Source organism: Borostomias antarcticus, assembly GCF_949987555.1.
Source record: "Borostomias antarcticus genome assembly, chromosome: 18".
Lineage (NCBI taxonomy): Eukaryota > Metazoa > Chordata > Actinopteri > Stomiiformes > Stomiidae > Borostomias > Borostomias antarcticus.
Genome location: NC_140251.1, coordinates 436,433 through 456,617, shown reverse-complemented (window position 1 = coordinate 456,617; position 20,185 = coordinate 436,433). Strand labels below are relative to the sequence as shown.

The 20,185-nt window shown below is 47.1% G+C and overlaps 2 protein-coding genes across 2 annotated transcripts in view; both read right to left on the bottom strand.

The window, feature by feature from the left end:
• The window catches only part of LOC311321243 (septin-7-like), a gene marked incomplete at its 5' end in the record, with an annotated part of 16,967 nt that extends 13,563 nt beyond the window's left edge, over positions 1 to 3,404 (bottom strand). The window contains 2 exons of the mRNA XM_084453189.1: positions 1,046 to 1,077; positions 3,396 to 3,404. Coding sequence (XP_084309315.1) covers positions 1,046 to 1,077; positions 3,396 to 3,404 — 41 coding nt within the window. The remainder of the gene's footprint in view (positions 1 to 1,045; positions 1,078 to 3,395) is intronic.
• An 11,231-nt stretch (positions 3,405 to 14,635) lies between these two features.
• LOC311321157 (monocyte chemotactic protein 1B-like) lies at positions 14,636 to 15,802 on the bottom strand. Its single transcript, XM_084453083.1, has 3 exons — positions 15,557 to 15,802; positions 15,136 to 15,259; positions 14,636 to 14,760 (listed from the first exon to the last, which is right to left on the bottom strand). Exons 1-3 carry the CDS (start codon positions 15,624 to 15,626, stop codon positions 14,643 to 14,645), a joined length of 312 nt encoding a protein of 103 aa, XP_084309209.1. The 5' UTR covers positions 15,627 to 15,802; the 3' UTR covers positions 14,636 to 14,642.
• Between the last annotated feature and the right edge of the window lie 4,383 nt (positions 15,803 to 20,185).

The window sequence follows — 20,185 nt, the reverse complement described above, 5'->3', positions numbered from 1 at the left end:
GGCAGGGGAGGGGAGGAGAGCAACTCTGCACACAAACACACACCGATGCTCCTAACATCAAACCAGGATGAACCTGTCAGCCTGGCCTGGCTCCCCTCTCATCTGGCCTGAACCCTTTCACCTCTCACCTCTCACCTGGCCTGAACCCTTTCATTTCCCTCAACATGGTAGGAAGCCTCCATCACAGGGTTCAACATGGTAGGTTCCTTCATCACAGGGTTCAACATGGTAGGTTCCTTCATCACAGGGTTCAACATGGTAGGTTCCTTCATCACAGGGTTCAACATGGTAGGTTCCTTCATCACAGGCTTCAACATGGTAGGTTCCTTCATCACAGGGTTCAACATGGTAGGTTCCTTCATCACAGGCTTCAACATGGTAGGTTCCTTCATCACAGGGTTCAACATGGTAGGTTCCTTCATCACAGGGTTTGAGGAGGGAGTTTCCTGCCATCCTTGTTGGGGTAGGCGTGCTAGGCTTATAGCTGTCTAAGTACAGGTAGCCTGGCTGTCTACAGGAGTCCCTATCTCCAATGTGTAGGCCTTTCCTTTTCAAAGTTTTGTTTATTTGTTGTTTATTTGTTGATGTTAAAAATCCACCAGGAAGTCTTGTGTATATGACTGAAATCATCCAGGATGATTTCCATTGGGTTCCTCTCAAAAACAGATGGCACAGCAAGTTGGTAGTGTCAGATTAAACTGACAGCATTACATTACTAGATGTCCGACTCCTCTGTCCTATTAGTAACTAGTGCAGTGCCCGTTCCAGGCGCCTGTTCCGAACGGCCCGGGATCATTTCTCCGCCTCCAGTGTTGCTGCTTGTAGCTTTCTGGAGAACATCTCATCCAAACGGCTTCACACTCAACACTACGCTCCCTTGGGTCCTTCCCAAAAGGAAAAACCTGCCAAATTTTAGCTTCATACAAGTGGCCGGTTCTCGAGACAATCGAAATACAGACATGTACAGTACACACAGAGACTCCTTACATTTGAGAGTGATGACATAATAACAGAACAGGGCCTAGTTTACCAGCCTACATCTGACCTGCCACTGCAGTCACAGAGCTGGCTGAGCACCTGAGAGTCACCGGGTCACCCTTATGATGCCTGAGAGTCACCGGGTCACCCTTATGATGCCTGAGAGTCACCGGGTCACCCTTATGCCGGGTGCAGACTAGAGGATTTTCAAATCTTAACCGATTTTATAAACATGGGAGACCACAGACATAACGATCATCTTAACTGATTCTTAAATGTTTTAATCGTAAGAACGCACACTCCACGATTCAGTCAAGACGCAGGACCGCACACTCCACGATTCAGTCAAGACGCAGGACCGCACACTACACGATTCAGTCAAGACGCAGGACCGCACACTCCATGATTCAGTCAAGACGCAGGACCGCACACTACACGATTCAGTCAAGACGCAGGACCGCACACTACACGATTCAGTCAAGACGCAGGACCGCACACTACATGATTCAGTCAAGACGCAGGAGCGCACACTACACGATTCAGTCAAGACGCAGGACCGCACACTACACGATTCAGTCAAGACGCAGGACCGCACACTACACGCTTCAGTCAAGACGCAGGACCGCACACTACACGATTCAGTCAAGACGCAGGACCGCACACTACATGATTCAGTCAAGACGCAGGACCGCACACTACACGATTCAGTCAAGACGCAGGACTGCACACTACACGATTCAGTCAAGACGCAGGACCGCACACTACACGATTCAGTTAAGACGCAGGACCGCACACTACATGATTCAGTCAAGACGCAGGAGCGCACACTCCATGATTCAGTCAAGACGCAGGACTGCACACTACACGATTCAGTCAAGACGCAGGACTGCACACTCCACGATTCAGTCAAGACGCAGGACCGCACACTACACGATTCAGTCAAGACGCAGGACTCCACACTCCACGATTCAGTCAAGACGCAGGACCGCACACTACACGATTCAGTCAAGACGCAGGACCGCACACTCCACGATTCAGTCAAGACGCAGGACCGCACACTACATGATTCAGTCAAGACGCAGGACCGCACAATACACGATTCAGTCAAGACGCAGGACTGCACACTACACGATTCAGTCAAGACGCAGGACCGCACACTACACGATTCCGTCAAGACGCAGGACCGCACACTACATGATTCAGTCAAGACGCAGGAGCGCACACTCCATGATTCAGTCAAGACGCAGGACCGCACACTACACGATTCAGTCAAGACGCAGGACCGCACACTACACGATTCAGTCAAGACGCAGGAGCGCACACTCCATGATTCAGTCAAGACGCAGGACCGCACACTCCACGATTCAGTCAAGACGCAGGACCGCACACTACACGATTCAGTCAAGACGCAGGACCGCACACTACATGATTCAGTCAAGACGCAGGACCGCACACTCCACGATTCAGTCAAGACGCAGGACCGCACACTCCACGATTCAGTCAAGACGCAGGACCGCACACTACACGATTCAGTCAAGACGCAGGACTGCACACTACAACATAAACATTAGCTGCGCGACTTGAAGTGATTGTGCCAGACATTATATCATTAGATCAAACTGGGTTTATGAAAAACCGACACTCCTTCTCTAACATTCGCCGCCTTCTAAACGTTCTTCTATCCCCTGCGTCTGATGAGACACCAGAGGTGGTGGTCTCTTTGGATGCAGAAAAGGCATTCGATAGGGTGGAGTGGGGGTATTTGTTTGAGGTCCTTGAGAGGTTTGCCATCGGTCCCAGGTTTGTGTCCTGGATAACATTATTATATTCTTCACCTAGGGCTTCAGTGAATACTAATGGGATGAACTCCCAATATTTCACTCTAGGTAGAGGAACTCGCCAGGGGTGTCCATTAAGCCCGTTATTATTTGCTATAGCAATTGAGCCATTATCAATCGCACTTAAATCGGCAAGCTTCAGGCGTGGAATTATCAGACATGGCTCAGAACACATACTTTCATTGTACGCGGATGACTTATTGTTGCTTGTCTCGGATCCCATGACTACGATCCCACAAACAGTTGAATTATTAAATAGATTTGGAACCTTTTCAGGTTATAAATTGAACTATTCTAAGAGCGAATGCTTTCCTGTGAACAACTTAGCCCTTCGGATCACTGAAGGTAGCCTCCCATTTAAACTGTCGAGGAATACATTTAAATATCTAGGTGTGAATATCTGTCGAAAATTGTCAGATCTTTACAAGGACAACTTCCCGCCCCTGATCGAAAGGCTTAAAGTGGACTTGGAAAGGTGGAATAGGTTGCATCTAACAATTGCTGGGAGGGTCAATTGCATAAAAATGAACGTGCTTCCCCGTTTTTTGTACCTTTTTCAATGTCTGCCTGTCTTCTTACCCAAGTCATTTTTTTGTACAATTAATTCATTGATCTCCTCTTTCATATGGCAAGGCAAGACTCCCAGGATCAAGAGAGAGTTCCTACAAAGGCATAGATCTGAAGGTGGATTGGCGTTGCCTCACTTGCAAAACTATTACTGGGCAGCCAACATCCACAAAATGATTCTATGGGTTAGAGAACCAACACTAAGTTGGTGTGAACTTGAAGCCAAATCCTGCCCGTCTACCTCTCTTTTGGCGTTGCTTTCGTCTCAACTGCCCATTCGACCTACTCAATTCTCCAACAATCCAATTGTTGTTTCAAGTTTAAGAATATGGTACCAATTTAGACGTGCTTATGGATACCAAGGGCTGTCTATTCATAGCCCCATTTGCAAGAACCATCTCTTTCTACCTCCCTATACTGATATAGCATTTTCTATGTGGCAGGGGTTAGGGCTTGTCAGACTAAAAGACCTGTATATTAATAATGTTTTTTGTAGCTTCAGTCAATTGTGTGAAAAATGTAGTCTCCCCAAAACACAACTATTCCGGTACTTCCAGGTACGTAACTGGGCCAAACTGAATAACCCCTCTTTCCCCAATAGACCCCCTGACTCGGTAGTTGAGTTAATTTTAGACATCCCCACGTCCCAAAAAGGTCTTGTTTCCAAAATATACACCTTGATTTCCCCTCTCACAGGAAACTCTCTAGATAAAATTAAACTGGCCTGGGAAGATGAACTCGGTCAAGATATAGATGAAGGTGTATGGGATCGAGCATTGGCTCGGGTGAATAACAGCACATCTTGCGCCAGGCTCAGTTTGATACAATTTAAGGTTGTCCATCGTATTTATTATACCAACTCTAGATTATCTAAAATATACCCCAATGTCACGGATGCCTGTAATAGATGTCGTATGTCTCCCGCAGATATGACACACATGTTTTGGTCCTGCCCTCACCTACGAAGCTATTGGGCAAATATTTTCAAACACCTTGCTGAGGCCTTGGGTGTGGTGCTGAAACCGTGTGCGGAAACTGCCATTTTTGGGGTGTTACCAGACCATCAAATAACTACTAGGAGGAACACTTCTGACAGCATTGCCTTCGCATCACTATTGGCACGTAGAAGAATATTGTTAGATTGGAAATCTTCATATGCCCCCAAAACTGCTCTGTGGCTCAAAGACCTCATGATGTTCTTACACTTGGAGAAAATTAAGTATGACCTGAGGGGATCACCAGGGAAATTTGAATCTGTATGGGGCCCTGTGACTAATTACATGACTAAACTAAAGACGCTACAGGACAATTAAGGTACTCATTCTAATGTCCGATTTGATGATGACACTGAACACTGCAAGCTACTTACAGGGCTGTTTTGCTTTTTCTGTGACACTGAATGTCTCCACTACATTGAGGAAGGGCTGTTGCTTCTCTCTTTGATTTCTTTTTTTTATGTCTTTTTTCTTTTATGATGTGTGATGGTGAATAATTAAGCTTTGTTTCGATGCCTGTTTTCAATGTAAATGTAGTAGAAATTGTGTGTAGGACCGGGGTGGGGTGGGGTGGGGTGGGGTGGGGGGAGAAAAAGGGGAAAAATGTGGACCCTGAATGTACATTGACTTTCAAAGACCTGTTATTCAATAAAAATATATATAAAAAAAAAAAAGACAGGCTAGGAAAGGGAGAGGGAGAGAGAGAAAGAGGGAGAGAGAGTGGGTACAAGAGAGACAGAGAGGGAGAGGGTGTGGGTGAGAGAGGCAGAGAGAGTGGGTGAGAGACAGAGAGAGAGAGAGAGGGGGAGAGAGACAGAGAAAGAGAGAGAGGGAGAGAGACAGAGAGAGGGGGGAGACAGAGAGAAGGGGGAGAGAGACAGAGAAAGAGAGAGAGGGAGAGAGACAGAGAAAGAGAGAGAGGGAGAGAGGGAGAGAGAAAGAGAGGGGGAGACAGAGAGAGAGAGACAGAGAGGGAGAGAGAGTGGGTGAGATGGGCAGAGAGACAGAGAGAGGGAGAGAGAGAGACAGAGATGATTTGAATTGAGAGAAACAGAGAGAAAGAGAGGGGGGACAGACAGCTCAAGTCCATGTATAGCTCTTTAACCCCCTCCCCCCGTCACACAAGGGTTAGTGGTGGAGAAGAATGGCTGACAATGACATCATCTGCATTCCGACGGAGGGAGCTTTCTTATCGGACAAAAACGAGATCTCGCCCCAGCATCATCGTCCAATTACCAACACTGACCCTTACTTGCGCACGGCTTCACTATTCAAGATCCTTTTATTGGCGATGTATCTGGTTCACACATACTAGGAATGTGACTATGGTTAAGACACGCTGTTGCAGACGACACACGACTGGGTGCAACAACCTATGGTGCAAATATCTTAAATATCGTATTCAATGGCACCTAAAATCGTCACATGCTCAAATAAAATGAAAAAGCTCGCACAACTTGAGAATCGTGAGCTGTGGTCAGAATGAATATGGCCGGATTGAATGAATATGGCCGGATTGAAGGGAGCGGGAAGACTGTCCAATATATACTAATTCCCAAGAGCATGTTCCGTGTTGTTCTTGGCTCCGTCTCTCCAGGCGCACATCACCATGGAGCCCCATCCCGGCCCCGGACGAGCGCACATCAGCATGGAGCCATCCCGGCCCCGGACGAGCGCACATCAGCATGGATCCATCCCGGCCCCGGACGAGCGCACATCAGCATGGAGCCATCCCGGCCCCGGACGAGCGCACATCAGCATGGAGCCATCCCGGCCCCGGACGAGCGGGATCCTGACGGGTTCAGCTGTCATTCACACGAATAATCAATTCGGTCCGGTCGGTTTGATACCGGATTTAGATCCAACCACAGGGGGAAATGCAGTGCTGTCGGAATAGTTTTATGACACACATGTCCGGGTATGACGCCGTCAAGCAGCTGCCAGCCTGTTAATAAAGCCTGTTAATAAAGCCTGTTAATAAAGCCTGTTAATAAAGCCTGTTAATAAAGCCTGCATAGATCAAGAAGGATTCGTCATAACGTCGATACAGCATCTCAAATCAGAGAGAGAGACCAGGACAGTCTACATGAACCAGGACTGTAGTCTGTTCCTCAGATAGAGAGAGAGAGGTCTGGCCTTTTCAATCAGAGAGACCGGGACAGTCTACATGAACCAGGACTGTAGTCTGTTCCTCAGATAGAGAGAGAGAGGTCTGTAGTCTGTTCCTCAGATAGAGAGAGAGAGGTCTGGCCTTTTCAATCGTGGACGAAAACGAACATGGATGAATGTATCCGAACCAAGTTTCTCTTGCAGATCTCTTTCTAGTGCCACGGTTCATGACGGGGTTAAAACATTCGAGCTCGTTTAGCACAAGACAACTTCGCTCATTTCAGAATATCACTCTGTGGATTTAAGAGAATAAATAATCTATCACTTACTGCAATGCTGGAAACCGCAGATTCTGGTCGCTCGATCATTGTAAGGTTCCCGTGACACCACCCACCCAGGAGCCGAGGAGACCGTGACACCACCCACCCAAGAGCCGAGGATATCACCCAGGAGCCGAGGAGACCGTGACACCACCCACCCAAGAGCCGAGATATCACTCAGAAAATGATCCCAAAAACGGAGGGACAAAAAAGATCTGCCTCGAAAAAACGTGCGGCCTTAAAATCCCTGCAAGGATTGAGCCTCTATTACGGGTTAGAAGCGTGAGCGCGGTGCCTCTCAACGGGCCCAGATGAATGAGTGTGGGTCGGAGGTAATAGGAGGAAGCTGATAACATGGACTAGGACGCTTTACGCACAGAGGAAGCTGAGAACATGGACTAGGACGGCATTACGCACAGAGGAGGGAAACGTCCCAGCGAAGCAGTCTGGAAAGGGGATTGTCTCCTCCGCTGGAGCTGCGCTCCCATTGGCCAGGGACTGCAAAGAATCCGCCTCTAATTGTGATGTCACACACACTACGTTCTACGTGTGGTTCCATGGTTCCATGGTTCCTCTCAAACGTGTCTCCTGCTATTCCATTCAGAACAGTTTCTCTTCCGCTGGCGTTCTGGGCCGATCTTCACTCGACTGACATCATTTACGCGTTTCTAACGACACCAGACTAGGGTTAGGGTTAGGGGTTAGGGTTAGGGTTAGGGGTTAGGGGTTAGGGGTTAGGGGTTAGGGTTAGGGTTAGGGGTTAGGGTTAGGGGTTAGGGGTTAGGGTTAGGGTTAGGGTTAGGGTTAGGGTTAGGGTTAGGGTTAGGGTTAGGGGTTAGGGTTAGGGGTTAGGGGTTAGGGTTAGGGGTTAGGGTTAGGGGTTAGGGTTAGGGTTAGGGTTAGGGTTAGGGGTTAGGGTTAGGGGTTAGGGTTAGGGTTAGGTTTCAGGAAAACGGTGGGTTGTTTTTCATATTGGTAGGATAGAGGTGTGTAACATACACGGTGTGAGCGCGCCCCCTGGTGGCAGAGAAACGGAAGTGCTCTATCTAGACTTAATGTGTGTTTTAATAATATTATGATTGTACAATACTGTAATATTATTGGCTATTAAAACTGCCATAGCACGTTCTTGCTATGACATGTACCAGAGCCCACCACTGGGAGTGCTAGCCACGGTTAATTTTTTCCCATTGCCAATAATACATTTTCCCATTCTACCTAGAGGGCCTTCTACTTTACAAACTCATTGAATGTAGACATGCAGGGGCTTTCTAGCTTGTTTGATACTTGGGTTAGGGTAGTGTAGAGGTTCGGTGCATTGTGGGTACAATTATTGTAGTTACTGTAAAAGTCCTTGTATTTCACAGAACAGATTAGTTGGGTCTAGTTTAGGTCTTTAAATATTCAAAATATTTAAAATAATAATACATTAGACCTATGGCTAGGTCCTATAGTGACCAAACTAGGTCATGTCCAGAGGTAGAGTGTCCGTGGGTGTGTCCCTGTCCTCTTATAGTGATAGGTGCAGACATCCTCAAACTTATCTTGGGGGTTCTGTGACACTCACAATTGTGTGGTCTCAATTTAGGGTTTAATGTGTTTGATTAGTTGTTCTTGAAGAGCCAGATTCATTTGTGGTTGTTTCTAATGAATGCTGTAGTTTGTACCCTGCGCCACCAGAGAGCGCTATGGTTCCCTATTAGAGTGAGGCGCGAGGCTGTTTCCTCAGACGACTGACAGCCTGTCTTCTTCTTCTTCTTTCGTGTAACGTCAGAGGTCCAACTCGGTGTCGTGTAGCCATGCCAGCATCTCGGGTCCTAGGTCAAAGAGGCTGGCTTCCGAGGGTGGTCTGTACAAGGGGCAAGTGGTGATTATATGTTCGGCTGTCTGTTCAGGGTCACCGCACTCGCATGCCGCACTGTCTGCCAGGCCCCACTTCTTCATCGATGTTTTAAAACGACCAACCCCAGTTCGCAGGCGGTTCAGTGTGGTCCATTGCCGGCGTGGTAGGTCGTCTCCTCCTATGGCGCCACCTCCTGGGTCCCAGATGTAGTGATGGACGCGGGAGGGCCCTGCTGACTGCCACTCCTGCTTCCAAGCTGCTGCCAGCCAAGCATCTCTGGAGATGTCCTCAGAGGTGGAATCTCTTGCGCTGCCTTGTTGTAGGGGTGGCGGGATTTGAGTCTGCTTCGACGAGCCGCTGTTGTTGTGGTGTTGTGCAGGATGTGCCACTCATATCTTTTTGCTTTCCTGGCCAGGGCGAGGGTGGCAGCCTCCCGTCGGAGGCCGGCCGGGGCTATTCCCGCGAGGACTGGCAAGAGGGACACTGGGGTAGGCTTCAGGCATCCAGTAATTATTCGGAGGGCACTGTTTTTAGCCACGTCAACTTTGCTTGTATGAGGGCTTCTGCACCAGACTGGGGCGCAGTATTCCGCTGCAGAGAAGACCAGAGCTTGGGTCGATATTCGCAGAGTCTTAGCGGATGCTCCCCAGGTTATTCCCGCAAGGCGGCGGATCAGCGCAACCCTAGATGTAACTTTGGCCTTGACTTCTTCTAGATGTTGTCTGAAGGTCAGGGTCCGGTCCAGACGCACACCGAGGTACTTCGGAGCTTGCTGGACCTCCAGGCGTTTGTTGTCGACACGCACCTCCAGTTCCCTCTTTGCTTCTCTGGTTCTTAGATGGTATGCTGCTGCAACTGTCTTTCCGATGCTGAGCTGTAGACGCCACCTTCGAAGGTATGCTACCAGAGTGCCCATATCTTTGTTAAGGCCATCTTCCATCGCCTTCCACGTTGGACGTCTCAGCATGATGGCAAGATCGTCTGCATAGCCGTACTTTCTGGATGTTGTGTCAGGTAGGTCATGTATGTAGATGTTGAACAGCATCGGTGAGAGAACTGACCCCTGCGGAACCCCGTTCCTCAGTCTTCTGAGTCTACTGCGCTGGCCACGGCTGGTCTGGAGGACGAAGCTGCGGTTGGAAAGTGTCTCCATGATGAACTTCACCATGTGCCGGTCTGGAATTATCCTCAACAGCTTCAGGTGGAGACCACGGTGCCACACGGTGTCGTATGCGGCAGTCAGATCGAGGTACACTACCCCAGCTTTCTCGTTGTCCTGGAAGCTGTCCTCGATGTCCTGAGCGAGTAGTGTTACCTGGTCTGCTGTTGATCTTCCACGACGGAAACCAGCTTGTTCCCGTGGGAGCTGTGAGTCAACCACTGGCTCGATGCGGCTATGGATCATCCTCTCCAAGATTTTAAATGGGACACAGAGCAGCGAGATGGGCCGGTATGATTTGGGGTCTTCCGCAGGTTTATTTGGCTTTGGCAGAGCTATGACGGAGGCACGGCGCCAAGTCTTTGGGAGCTTTAACCTCTGGTAGCACGATGTGAAGAAAGCACAGAGCCAGCGAGATGTTGTTGTGCTCTGGTGGATGACGAACTCCGGGTGGATGTTGTCACGGCCTGGAGATTTTCCTGGCTTGAGTTTACTCATGGCCTCACTGAGTTCCTCTTCCGTAAAGTCTCCCGAGATGTTGGAATCGACACTGGCTGCTCTCAAGATGCAAGACACCTCACGCGATGTCTGTCGGGCAAAGTCTTTGTCTGCATCCGAGAAACGGCCGTTCTTCAGGAGCTGGGATGCGATGGCATCAGCTGTGACTGGGCAGCTGGAAGGTGTTGTGTTTCTGCCAGTAAGCTGGTTGATGGTCTGCCACCCCTTGCGACTAGAGTGGGTGAAGTCGATCGATTCAACGACTTCTGTCCATCTGGTCCTGCGGGTGACGTCCAGCCTCTGGGTCAGAGCTGCTGCAGTCATGTCCACCTCTTCTGTGACAGCCTGTGAAAACGAACATCTAACGTCTCCCGTTTTATTCTTGCTTCTATATAAAACAGGTATGTAAAGTCACCAAGCATGTTAGAACTAAGTAGGAACCATGAATGTATGTATTTAGCTTGTGAACTACAGAGTTCTGGGTCATTAAGTCTAGCATAATCATTAGTTTGTTCAACGGAAAAGATCGCTAGCTTCTTTAGCTTCGTAGCTAACTAGCCAGATAGCCTAGCTGCTTCCCTCACGTAACGGCAGCTACTGGCCATTGTAGCCTACTGTATCCCAGTTGAGGGAATGGTTACTCACCATTATTAAGTATTTATTTTGTTTCATTTTGGCTCCTGGACTCATTGGGTTTATTTTCTGGCTACAGTAAGAAGGTATGAATGTGTATCAGGTTAAAGTTAGACAGTAAGAAGGTATGAATGTGTATCAGGTTAAAGTTAGACAGTAAGAAGGTATGAATGTGTAGAAGGTTAAAGTTAGACAGTAAGAAGGTATGAATGTGTAAAAGGTTAAAGTTAGACAGTAAGAAGGTATGAATGTGTAGAAGGTTAAAGTTAGACAGTAAGAAGGTATGAATGTGTAAAAGGTTAAAGTTAGACAGTAAGAAGGTATGAATGTGTAGAAGGTTAAAGTTAGACAGTAAGAAGGTATGAATGTGTATAAGGTTAAAGTTAGACAGTAAGAAGGTATGAATGTGTATAATAAGGTTAAAGTCAGACAGTAAGAAGGTATGAATGTGTAGAAGGTTAAAGTCAGACAGTAAGAAGGTATGAATGTGTAGAAGGTTAAAGTTAGACAGTAAGAAGGTATGAATGTGTAAAAGGTTAAAGTTAGACAGTAAGAAGGTATGAATGTGTATCAGGTTAAAGTTAGACAGTAAGAAGGTATGAATGTGTAAAAGGTTAAAGTTAGACAGTAAGAAGGTATGAATGTGTATCAGGTTAAAGTCAGACAGTAAGAAGGTATGAATGTGTATAATAAGGTTAAAGTCAGACAGTAAGAAGGTATGAATGTGTATCAGGTTAAAGTTAGACAGTAAGAAGGTATGAATGTGTATAATAAGGTTAAAGTTAGACAGTAAGAAGGTATGAATGTGTATCAGGTTAAAGTTAGACAGTAAGAAGGTATGAATGTGTAGAAGGTTAAAGTTAGACAGTAAGAAGGTATGAATGTGTATAATAAGGTTAAAGTTAGACAGTAAGAAGGTATGAATGTGTATAATAAGGTTAAAGTTAGACAGTTAGAAGGTATGAATGTGTATAATAAGGTTAAAGTCAGACAGTAAGAAGGTATGAATGTGTATAATAAGGTTAAAGTCAGACAGTAAGAAGGTATGAATGTGTATAATAAGGTTAAAGTTAGACAGTTAGAAGGTATGAATGTGTATAATAAGGTTAAAGTTAGACAGTAAGAAGGTATGAATGTGTATCAGGTTAAAGTTAGACAGTAAGAAGGTATGAATGTGTATCAGGTTAAAGTTAGACAGTAAGAAGGTATGAATGTGTATCAGGTTAAAGTTAGACAGTAAGAAGGTATGAATGTGTAAAAGGTTAAAGTTAGACAGTAAGAAGGTATGAATGTGTATCAGGTTAAAGTTAGACAGTAAGAAGGTATGAATGTGTAAAAGGTTAAAGTTAGACAGTAAGAAGGTATGAATGTGTATAAGGTTAAAGTTAGACAGTAAGAAGGTATGAATGTGTATCAGGTTAAAGTTAGACAGTAAGAAGGTATGAATGTGTATCAGGTTAAAGTCAGACAGTAAGAAGGTATGAATGTGTATAATAAGGTTAAAGTTAGACAGTAAGAAGGTATGAATGTGTATCAGGTTAAAGTTGGACAGTAAGAAGGTATGAATGTGTAAAAGGTTAAAGTTAGACAGTAAGAAGGTATGAATGTGTATAAGGTTAAAGTTAGACAGTAAGAAGGTATGAATGTGTATAAGGTTAAAGTTAGACACGGTTTGATTGAACGTTTCTGAGCTGAGCGACGGTTGAGAGGAGTGTAACCGACGTCACCATGGTAACACATAACCAGTTAGTTCCGGTGGCTTCTAGTCTGCCCAGTTACATGTGTCAGGTTTTGCTTGTGTCAACTGTTTAGTATAAGTTTGGTCCTAGTCTACCCAGTTACATGTGTCAGGTTTTGCTTGTGTCAACTGTTTAGTATAAGTTTGGTTCTTTGGCATAGGCTGGTTTATTCTGAATATACATATATAATATAGATTGAATTTAACTATAAAGCAGTAATGAGACTTTTAATTACTAGTATTAAAGACTAGTAGTGTGAACTGTATAAGACAGTACTGTAGCATTTAGTGCTACCAGGATAACTTTACTGTAGCTATTAATTGGTCTATTGAGTCCATTGTTATTGCATTAGTGCAAGTGGAATGCATGTTGTAACTTATGTATCTGTGAAAGATAATTGTTGACATAAAAGAGAAAGAACAAATTAAAGGAACGATGAATACAGAAAGGATTAATTTCCAGTTGTATTTATTAGAGACGACTGACAGCCTGTGAGAACGAATATCTAACGTCTCCCGTTTGATTCTTGCTTCTATATAAAACAGATAAAACAGACCCCATACATGTTACAGGGCCCCACGCCCACCCCTGACCTGGGACCTGTAACAGTTCCACTAGAACATACATGTTACAGGGCCCCGCGCCCACCTGACCTGGGACCTGTAACAGTTCCACTAGAACATACATGTTACAGGGCCCCACGCCACCCCTGACCTAGGACCTGTTCCACTAGAACACCTAGTGTCATGTCCACGTCTGGTGGTACTCAATAGGGATTTTTCCCTTTGAACACTCAAACTATGCTGTGTGTTTCTATAAAAGTATAGTCTATTCTACTTAGGGGCACTTCTACTTTTCAAATCCGCAGTGCTGATGTAAAAGCTCCCACTCCTAATCGCCACAAAAGAACATGCATCATAGGTGCACTTGTTATAATAATAATTATTAGTATAATAATAATAGTAATTATTATTATTACTATAATGATGATTATTATGATTATTATTGCTATTGTTATTATTATCGCCTAATAATAATACATTGTCTTTATATAACGTTTGCCCGTTTTCATCTGAGTGACCTATAAAGTTGTTAAGTTTGCCATACTTTATTACACAGGAAAACAAATGCTGTTTAATCAAGATTAAATCAATCACTAACCATTCCATATGATGTAGCTCTTCTTTAATTTAATAGAATGCAGTAGTTAGTATATTTCAGTTTTACATTGCTGTACATACTGTAAGGTTAGTGGCTTGATGTTTAAGCACAGTTCTGAAGAAAATATTCAATGCAAAACAATCCCAACAGTCCAATTACAATCAGCCTACCAACACATCTCTACCAACACATCTCTACCAACACATCTCTACCAACACATCTCTACCAACACATCTCTACCCACACATCTCTACCAACACATCTCTACAGTACCAACACATCTCTACCAACACATCTCTACTAACACATCTCTACCAACACATCTCTACCAACACATCTCTACCAACACATCTCTACCAACACATCTCTACCAACACATCTCTACCAACACATCTCTACCAACACATCTCTACCAACACATCTCTACCAACACATCTCTACCAACACATCTCTACCAACACATCTCTACAGTACCAACACATCTCTACCAACACATCTCTGCCCCGGACGGCTATCTGAAGGTAAATATAAGAGTCTCTCACAGTGATACGGTTTCACATAGAATAGGATGTAGAGTAGCTTATCTCTCCCCCCACAGGCTAACGCTCCTCCATCCACCAGGTCAGAGGTCGCTAGGCACGTCCAGAGAGACGGTGCTGGTCCAGAAACACACACACACACACACACACACACACACACACACACACACACACACACACACACACACACACACACAGTTCTGAGAGACTCCAGTCTGACGCTGACGGGCCCCAATGAGACGCCAGCATCCTGGTCCTCATGTTTACTGGAGGGGGCTCTGGTTCCCAAGGGTCTTCTTGCTGTCCAGGAGGTGGACGATGTTCTGCACCCAGGCGTCGGAGGGGCGAGCGCACAGCCGGCGACCTGCTGTCGTCGTCAGCCTGGAGAACACGGAACACGGACTCAGAACAGGAGGAACCCGACCGGACTCAGAATAGAGGGGAAGAGAAAACTCATCTCTGAAACGTTTATGGGACGAGAGATTGATGAAAGTTCCCATTGAATATTCCCACAGAATCTTCCCATAGAAATTGTCATCAGGCCTCCTGGCCTCCCCCATCAGACGTGATCTCTGAGGTGAGGAGGTTCAGGACAGGAACACTGAACATCTCCATCTAGGTTATATAGAGCAGAGGAAAGTCCTGCTATTGCCTATTAATCTGTATAAAGCCTTTTTGTGGTTGGTAGACAAGTGTGTTTACAGTTCACACACACACACACGCACACACACACACATGGGAAAGTGTACTACTCACAGCAGGGCACGGTTGGTGCAGCGTTGGCTGGTCTTCATGTAGCTGACCACTTCCTTTTTTGGCGGACCGTTGGCGAAGTCCTTGGCGAAGCAACACTTTTTGGGTCCCCTCACCATACGGAGACCTACGATCGACCACACACACACACACACACTGGGTCAGTGGGGCTGCGGTAGGAACACACTCACCACACATTGCATGGAAATATATAGGTTCACACACACACACACACTGTATATACACAGACACACACACCCACCACATAGTATGGAAATACAAATATGTATGTTCTCTCTCTCTCTCTAACACACACACACCACATGGTATGGAAATACAAATAATTATGTTCACACACACAAACACACACACATGTATCCCCTCTCTGTCTCTCTCTCTCTCTCTCTCTCTCTCTCTCTCCTACCTTCACACAGCGTGATGGCTCCCAGCAGCAGGAGGATGGCGGGCAGCAGGGAGAGACGAGGAGCAGGCATGCTGGCTGGCTGGCTGGCTGGCTGGTCTGGTCTGGCTGGTCTGGTCTGGCTGAGCTGAGCTAGAGTCTGTCTGAGGAGTGGTCCGGTCAGGCTGGTCTCTGCTGTGTGTCTGAGGAGTGGGTCGGTCAGGCTGGTCTGGTCTGGTCTGTCTGAGGAGTGATCCGGTCAGGCTGGTCTCTGCTGTGTGTCTGAGGAGTGGTCCGGTCAGGCTGGTCTCTGCTGTGTGGCTGGCTGGTCTGGTCTGGTCAGGCTGGTCTCTGCTGTGTGGCTGGCTGGCTGGTCTGGTCTGGTCAGGCTGGTCTCTGCTGTGTGGCTGACTGGTCTCCAGGTGTTCATTTATGCTGTAGCGTTGCGGGGGCGGCCCAGGCGTCAGGAAGGTGGGCTCCAGTATGAGTCACTGTCAACATCCCGTGCCCTGCCGGGGTTTACCGCTGGTATGCTGCTCATCTCTCTCTCTCTGGTGCTCACTTCAGCTTTCTGAGTTTCGGGACGTGGAATGTAACGCTGAGACGAGTACGAAGGGGGAAGTAGGTTCGGGGGACTTCCCATGTACTATTGGAGTCGGTCATGTTGTTGCTGTAGTTTGTACGTCATTTTCATAGACAGCTATTCTTGGCTTACCCCCTGAAATAACCCCCTGAAATATTGAACAAAATGTGCTTGTTCATGATGTCAGAGAAAGACAGATATTGGCTTGTACAGTAGTACATGAAGTGATTGTTGATGTGTGATTGTTGATTTTTTTTTGTATCTTATTTATTGTCTTTTTATCCTGTACGGTGACCTTGAGTGACCTGAAAGGCGCCTTAAGAATAAAATTTATGATTATTATTATTATTATTATTATTATTATTATGAAGTGGTGTAGTCTGGGGTGTGCAGGGGTACAGTATGTGGATCACTGCACCAACTTCTTTTCCGTGGACTCAGGAGCTGTTATTACATCATCACTGACTGTGCCTGTACCTGCTGAGACCAGTCTGTACCTGCTGAGACCAGTCTGTACCTGTCTGAGACCAGTCTGTACCTGCTGAGACCAGTCTGTACCTGCTGAGACCAGTCTGTACCTGTCCCTGTCTGAGACAAGTCTGTACCTGCTGAGACCAGTCTGTACCTGTCTGAGACCAGTCTGTACCTGTCTGAGACCAGTCTGTACCTGTCTGAGACCAGTCTGTACCTGCTGAGACCAGTCTGTACCTGCTGAGACCAGTCTGTACCTGCTGAGACCAGTCTGTACCTGTCTGAGACCAGTCTGTACCTGCTGAGACCAGTCTGTACCTGCTGAGACCAGTCTGTACCTGTCTGAGACCAGTCTGTACCTGTCTGAGACCAGTCTGTTCCTGCTGAGACCAGTCTGTACCTGCTGAGACCAGTCTGTCCCTGTCTGAGACCAGTCTGTACCTGCTGAGACCAGTCTGTACCTGCTGAGACCAGTCTGTACCTGGCTGAGACCAGTCTGTACCTGTCTGAGACCAGTCTGTACCTGCTGAGACCAGTCTGAACCTGTCTGAGACCAGTCTGTACCTGTCTGAGACCAGTCTGTACCTGCTGAGACCAGTCTGTACCTGTCTGAGACCAGTCTGTACCTGCTGAGACCAGTCTGTACCTACTGAGACCAGTCTGTACCTGCTGAGACCAGTCTGTACCTACTGAGACCAGTCTGTACCTGCTGAGACCAGTCTGAGACCAGTCTGTTCCTGTCTGAGACCAGTCTGTACCTGCTGAGACCAGTCTGTACCTGCTGAGACCAGTCTGTACCTGCTGAGACCATATCCAACCTCTGAGCGCCTCACAGCCGTCTAACCAGCTGAGCTGAAGGCTGAATGTTCACTATGGAGATTAAAACCACGCAGCCTCTCTCACACTTTCCCTCTCTCTCTCGCTCTCTCTCTCTCACACTTTCCCTCTCTCTCTCGCTCTCTCTCTCTCACACTTTCCCTCTCTCTCTCACACTTTCCCTCTCTCTCTCGCTCTCTCTCTCTCACTCTTTCTTTCTCTCTCCTTCTCCCTCTCTCTAAAAGTGACCACTATGGAGGCTAAAACCTCAATCTTTCTCTCTTTCTATCTCTCTCCCACTCGTTCTCTCTCTCTTTCTCCCTCCATGTCTCTCTCCTCCCCTCAGCGTCTGTCCCGGTTCTGGCGTCCATACGGGTGAGGCCTCCGGTCAGTCCTCTCCTCCTGGTACTGACCCCCTGCCAGTCATTAGTCATGGAGCGCGGCCTCTATGACCCAGACGGTACTGTACATAGGCTCACATACAGTATCACAACGGCACACACACTGTAGGTATAAAACCGTTGCACACACAACACTCTAGACATACTGTATACTATAAACACACACGTCACACACCATTTTCTATTTTGCACTGTTCATTTGCTCAGTCCTGTCTAGTCCTGTCTTTGCTCTGTCCTGTCTAGTCCTGTCTTTGCTCTGTCCTGTCTTTGCTCTGTCCTGTCTTGTCCTGTCCTGTCCTGTCCTGTCCTGTCCTGTCCTGTCCTGCACCCTGTCCTGTCCTGTCCTGTCCTGTCCTGTCCTGTCCTGTCCTGTCCTGTCCTGTCCTGTCCTGTCCTGCACCCTGTCCTGTCCTGTCCTGCACCCTGTCCTGTCCTGTCCTGTCCTGTCCTGTCCTGTCCTGTCCTGTCCTGTCCTGTCCTGTCCTGTCCTGTCCTGTCCTGTCCTGCACCCTGTCTAAAGTTGTCTACCCATGAGTGTTATGCATCAACTGAGCAGAACAAATTCTTATGTGTAAAAACTACCTGGCAATAAACCTGATTCTAATGAGGACCTTTTTGTGGGGGCGGGGTTGCGGATGTGGACAGCATGTTTTTGGGGGGCGGGGTTGGGGATGTGGGGGGCGGGGTTGGGGATGTGGGGGGGGGGGGGTTGGGGATGTGGGGGGGGGGGGGGGGGGTTGGGGATGTGGGGGGGGGGCGGGGTTGGGGATGTGGGGGGGGGCGGGGTTGGGGATGTGGGGGGGGCGGGGTTGGGGATGTGGGGGGGGCGGGGTTGGGGATGTGGGGGGGGGCGGGGTTGGGGATGTGGGGGGGGGGGGTTTGGGATGTGGGGGGGGGCGGGGTTGGGGATGTGGACAGCATGGTGGCTCTGCCATGATGGTAGAACTTTGGATGCTTTTATACCAGGAAGTACGTAGGCTTCTCAGCCATGTTTGAAACAAGTGCAGGTGGCAACTGGATGAATCTAGATAACAATACCAGCTGTTTGACAGTCATAGTAGATATATTGCCACGTGTTGTCGATCCATTTGTAAGAATGTCAGTTGAATAAAATCTCCCTTTACTGTTTTGAAACAGAAACCATGTTAATGTGTACTGAACAAAAGGAGAGAATGGGGTGAGTTGAACCAGTTTTTACTTGAAGCATATTTACAGTGAGGGCATGACAGTAATGTCTCCAACTATAATATGTACATATTTTACAGGATGTGGTGCATTCCTGGGAATAATCACTTTGGACCTAAACATAATTTAAACAAACAGTTAAATAAACAGTTTTCAAAATATAACTTTGAAAAAAAGTGGTCTCTTGGCACACAGGAGAGGATAAGTGGAGGTAAATTGTGCCTTTGATTATGTTGAAGGAAAACGAAACATTTTCACTTCATAGAGAGGGTGAGTGGGGAGATGGCTGCGCTGCTGAGACACCGAGCTTCACCAGCCAGCTGCTGCTATGGGAGCATCTCCACGACGCGGACGCAAGTCCTGAGCACGTCCTACTAAAACCATCGTGGACATAATCAAGATGGATACGGGAGTGGAGGACCAGGATAACTGGTGAGATGACCAGGTGTGTGGAGGACCAGGATAACTGGTGAGATGACCAGGTGTGTGGAGGACCAGGATAACTGATGAGATGACCAGGTGTGTGAAGGACCAGGATAACTGATGAGATGACCAGGTGTGTGGAGGACCAGGATAACTGATGAGATGACCAGGTGTGTGGAGGACCAGGATAACTGATGAGATGACCAGGTGTGTGGAGGACCAGGATAACTGATGAGATGACCAGGTGTGTGGAGGACCAGGATAACTGATGAGATGACCAGGTGTGTGGAGGACCAGGATAACTGATGAGATGACCAGGTGTGTGGAGGACCAGGATAACTGATGAGATGACCAGGTGTGTGGAGGACCAGGTTAACTGGAGACAAGGATGGGAGGCCTGTCTGTGGACCACCTGACGATGATGAAATATTGAAGCAAGACCAATTCAATACTAAATTACTTCGGTAATTTAGGTTTTATTTAAAGATAAATTTTACAACTACAAAGAACCAATTTTCTTTAATAAGGCCTAGCCTACAGTATACAGTACAATAGAGCTGGACTCAGGGTTAAGAATTTCCCAGACTTTACGTTGGACCTTAATGTGCTTTCCACTTATTCCACGTGTCTCTCTTCATTACAGGGGGAGTAAAATAGATCAGTCTAAGAAAGTGGATGGTCACATGACCAATTTCTCCTGTGGTTTTCTGTAAACAAGGGGTAGCACAACTCGCCCCCCGGCACAAACCACCCTGTTCTTCCCTAAATACCAAT

Excerpts from the sequence above, each read along its gene's own strand:
- LOC311321157 (XM_084453083.1), bottom strand. The coding sequence starts at position 15,626 with ATGCCTGCTCCTCGTCTCTCCCTGCTGCCCGCCATCCTCCTGCTGCTG. Across the intron at positions 15,260-15,556 it reads AGCCATCACGCTGTGTGAAG|GTCTCCGTATGGTGAGGGGA; the intron begins GTAGGAGAGAGA and ends GGTCGATCGTAG. Across the intron at positions 14,761-15,135 it reads TGCACCAACCGTGCCCTGCT|GCTGACGACGACAGCAGGTC; the intron begins GTGAGTAGTACA and ends CGTGTTCTCCAG.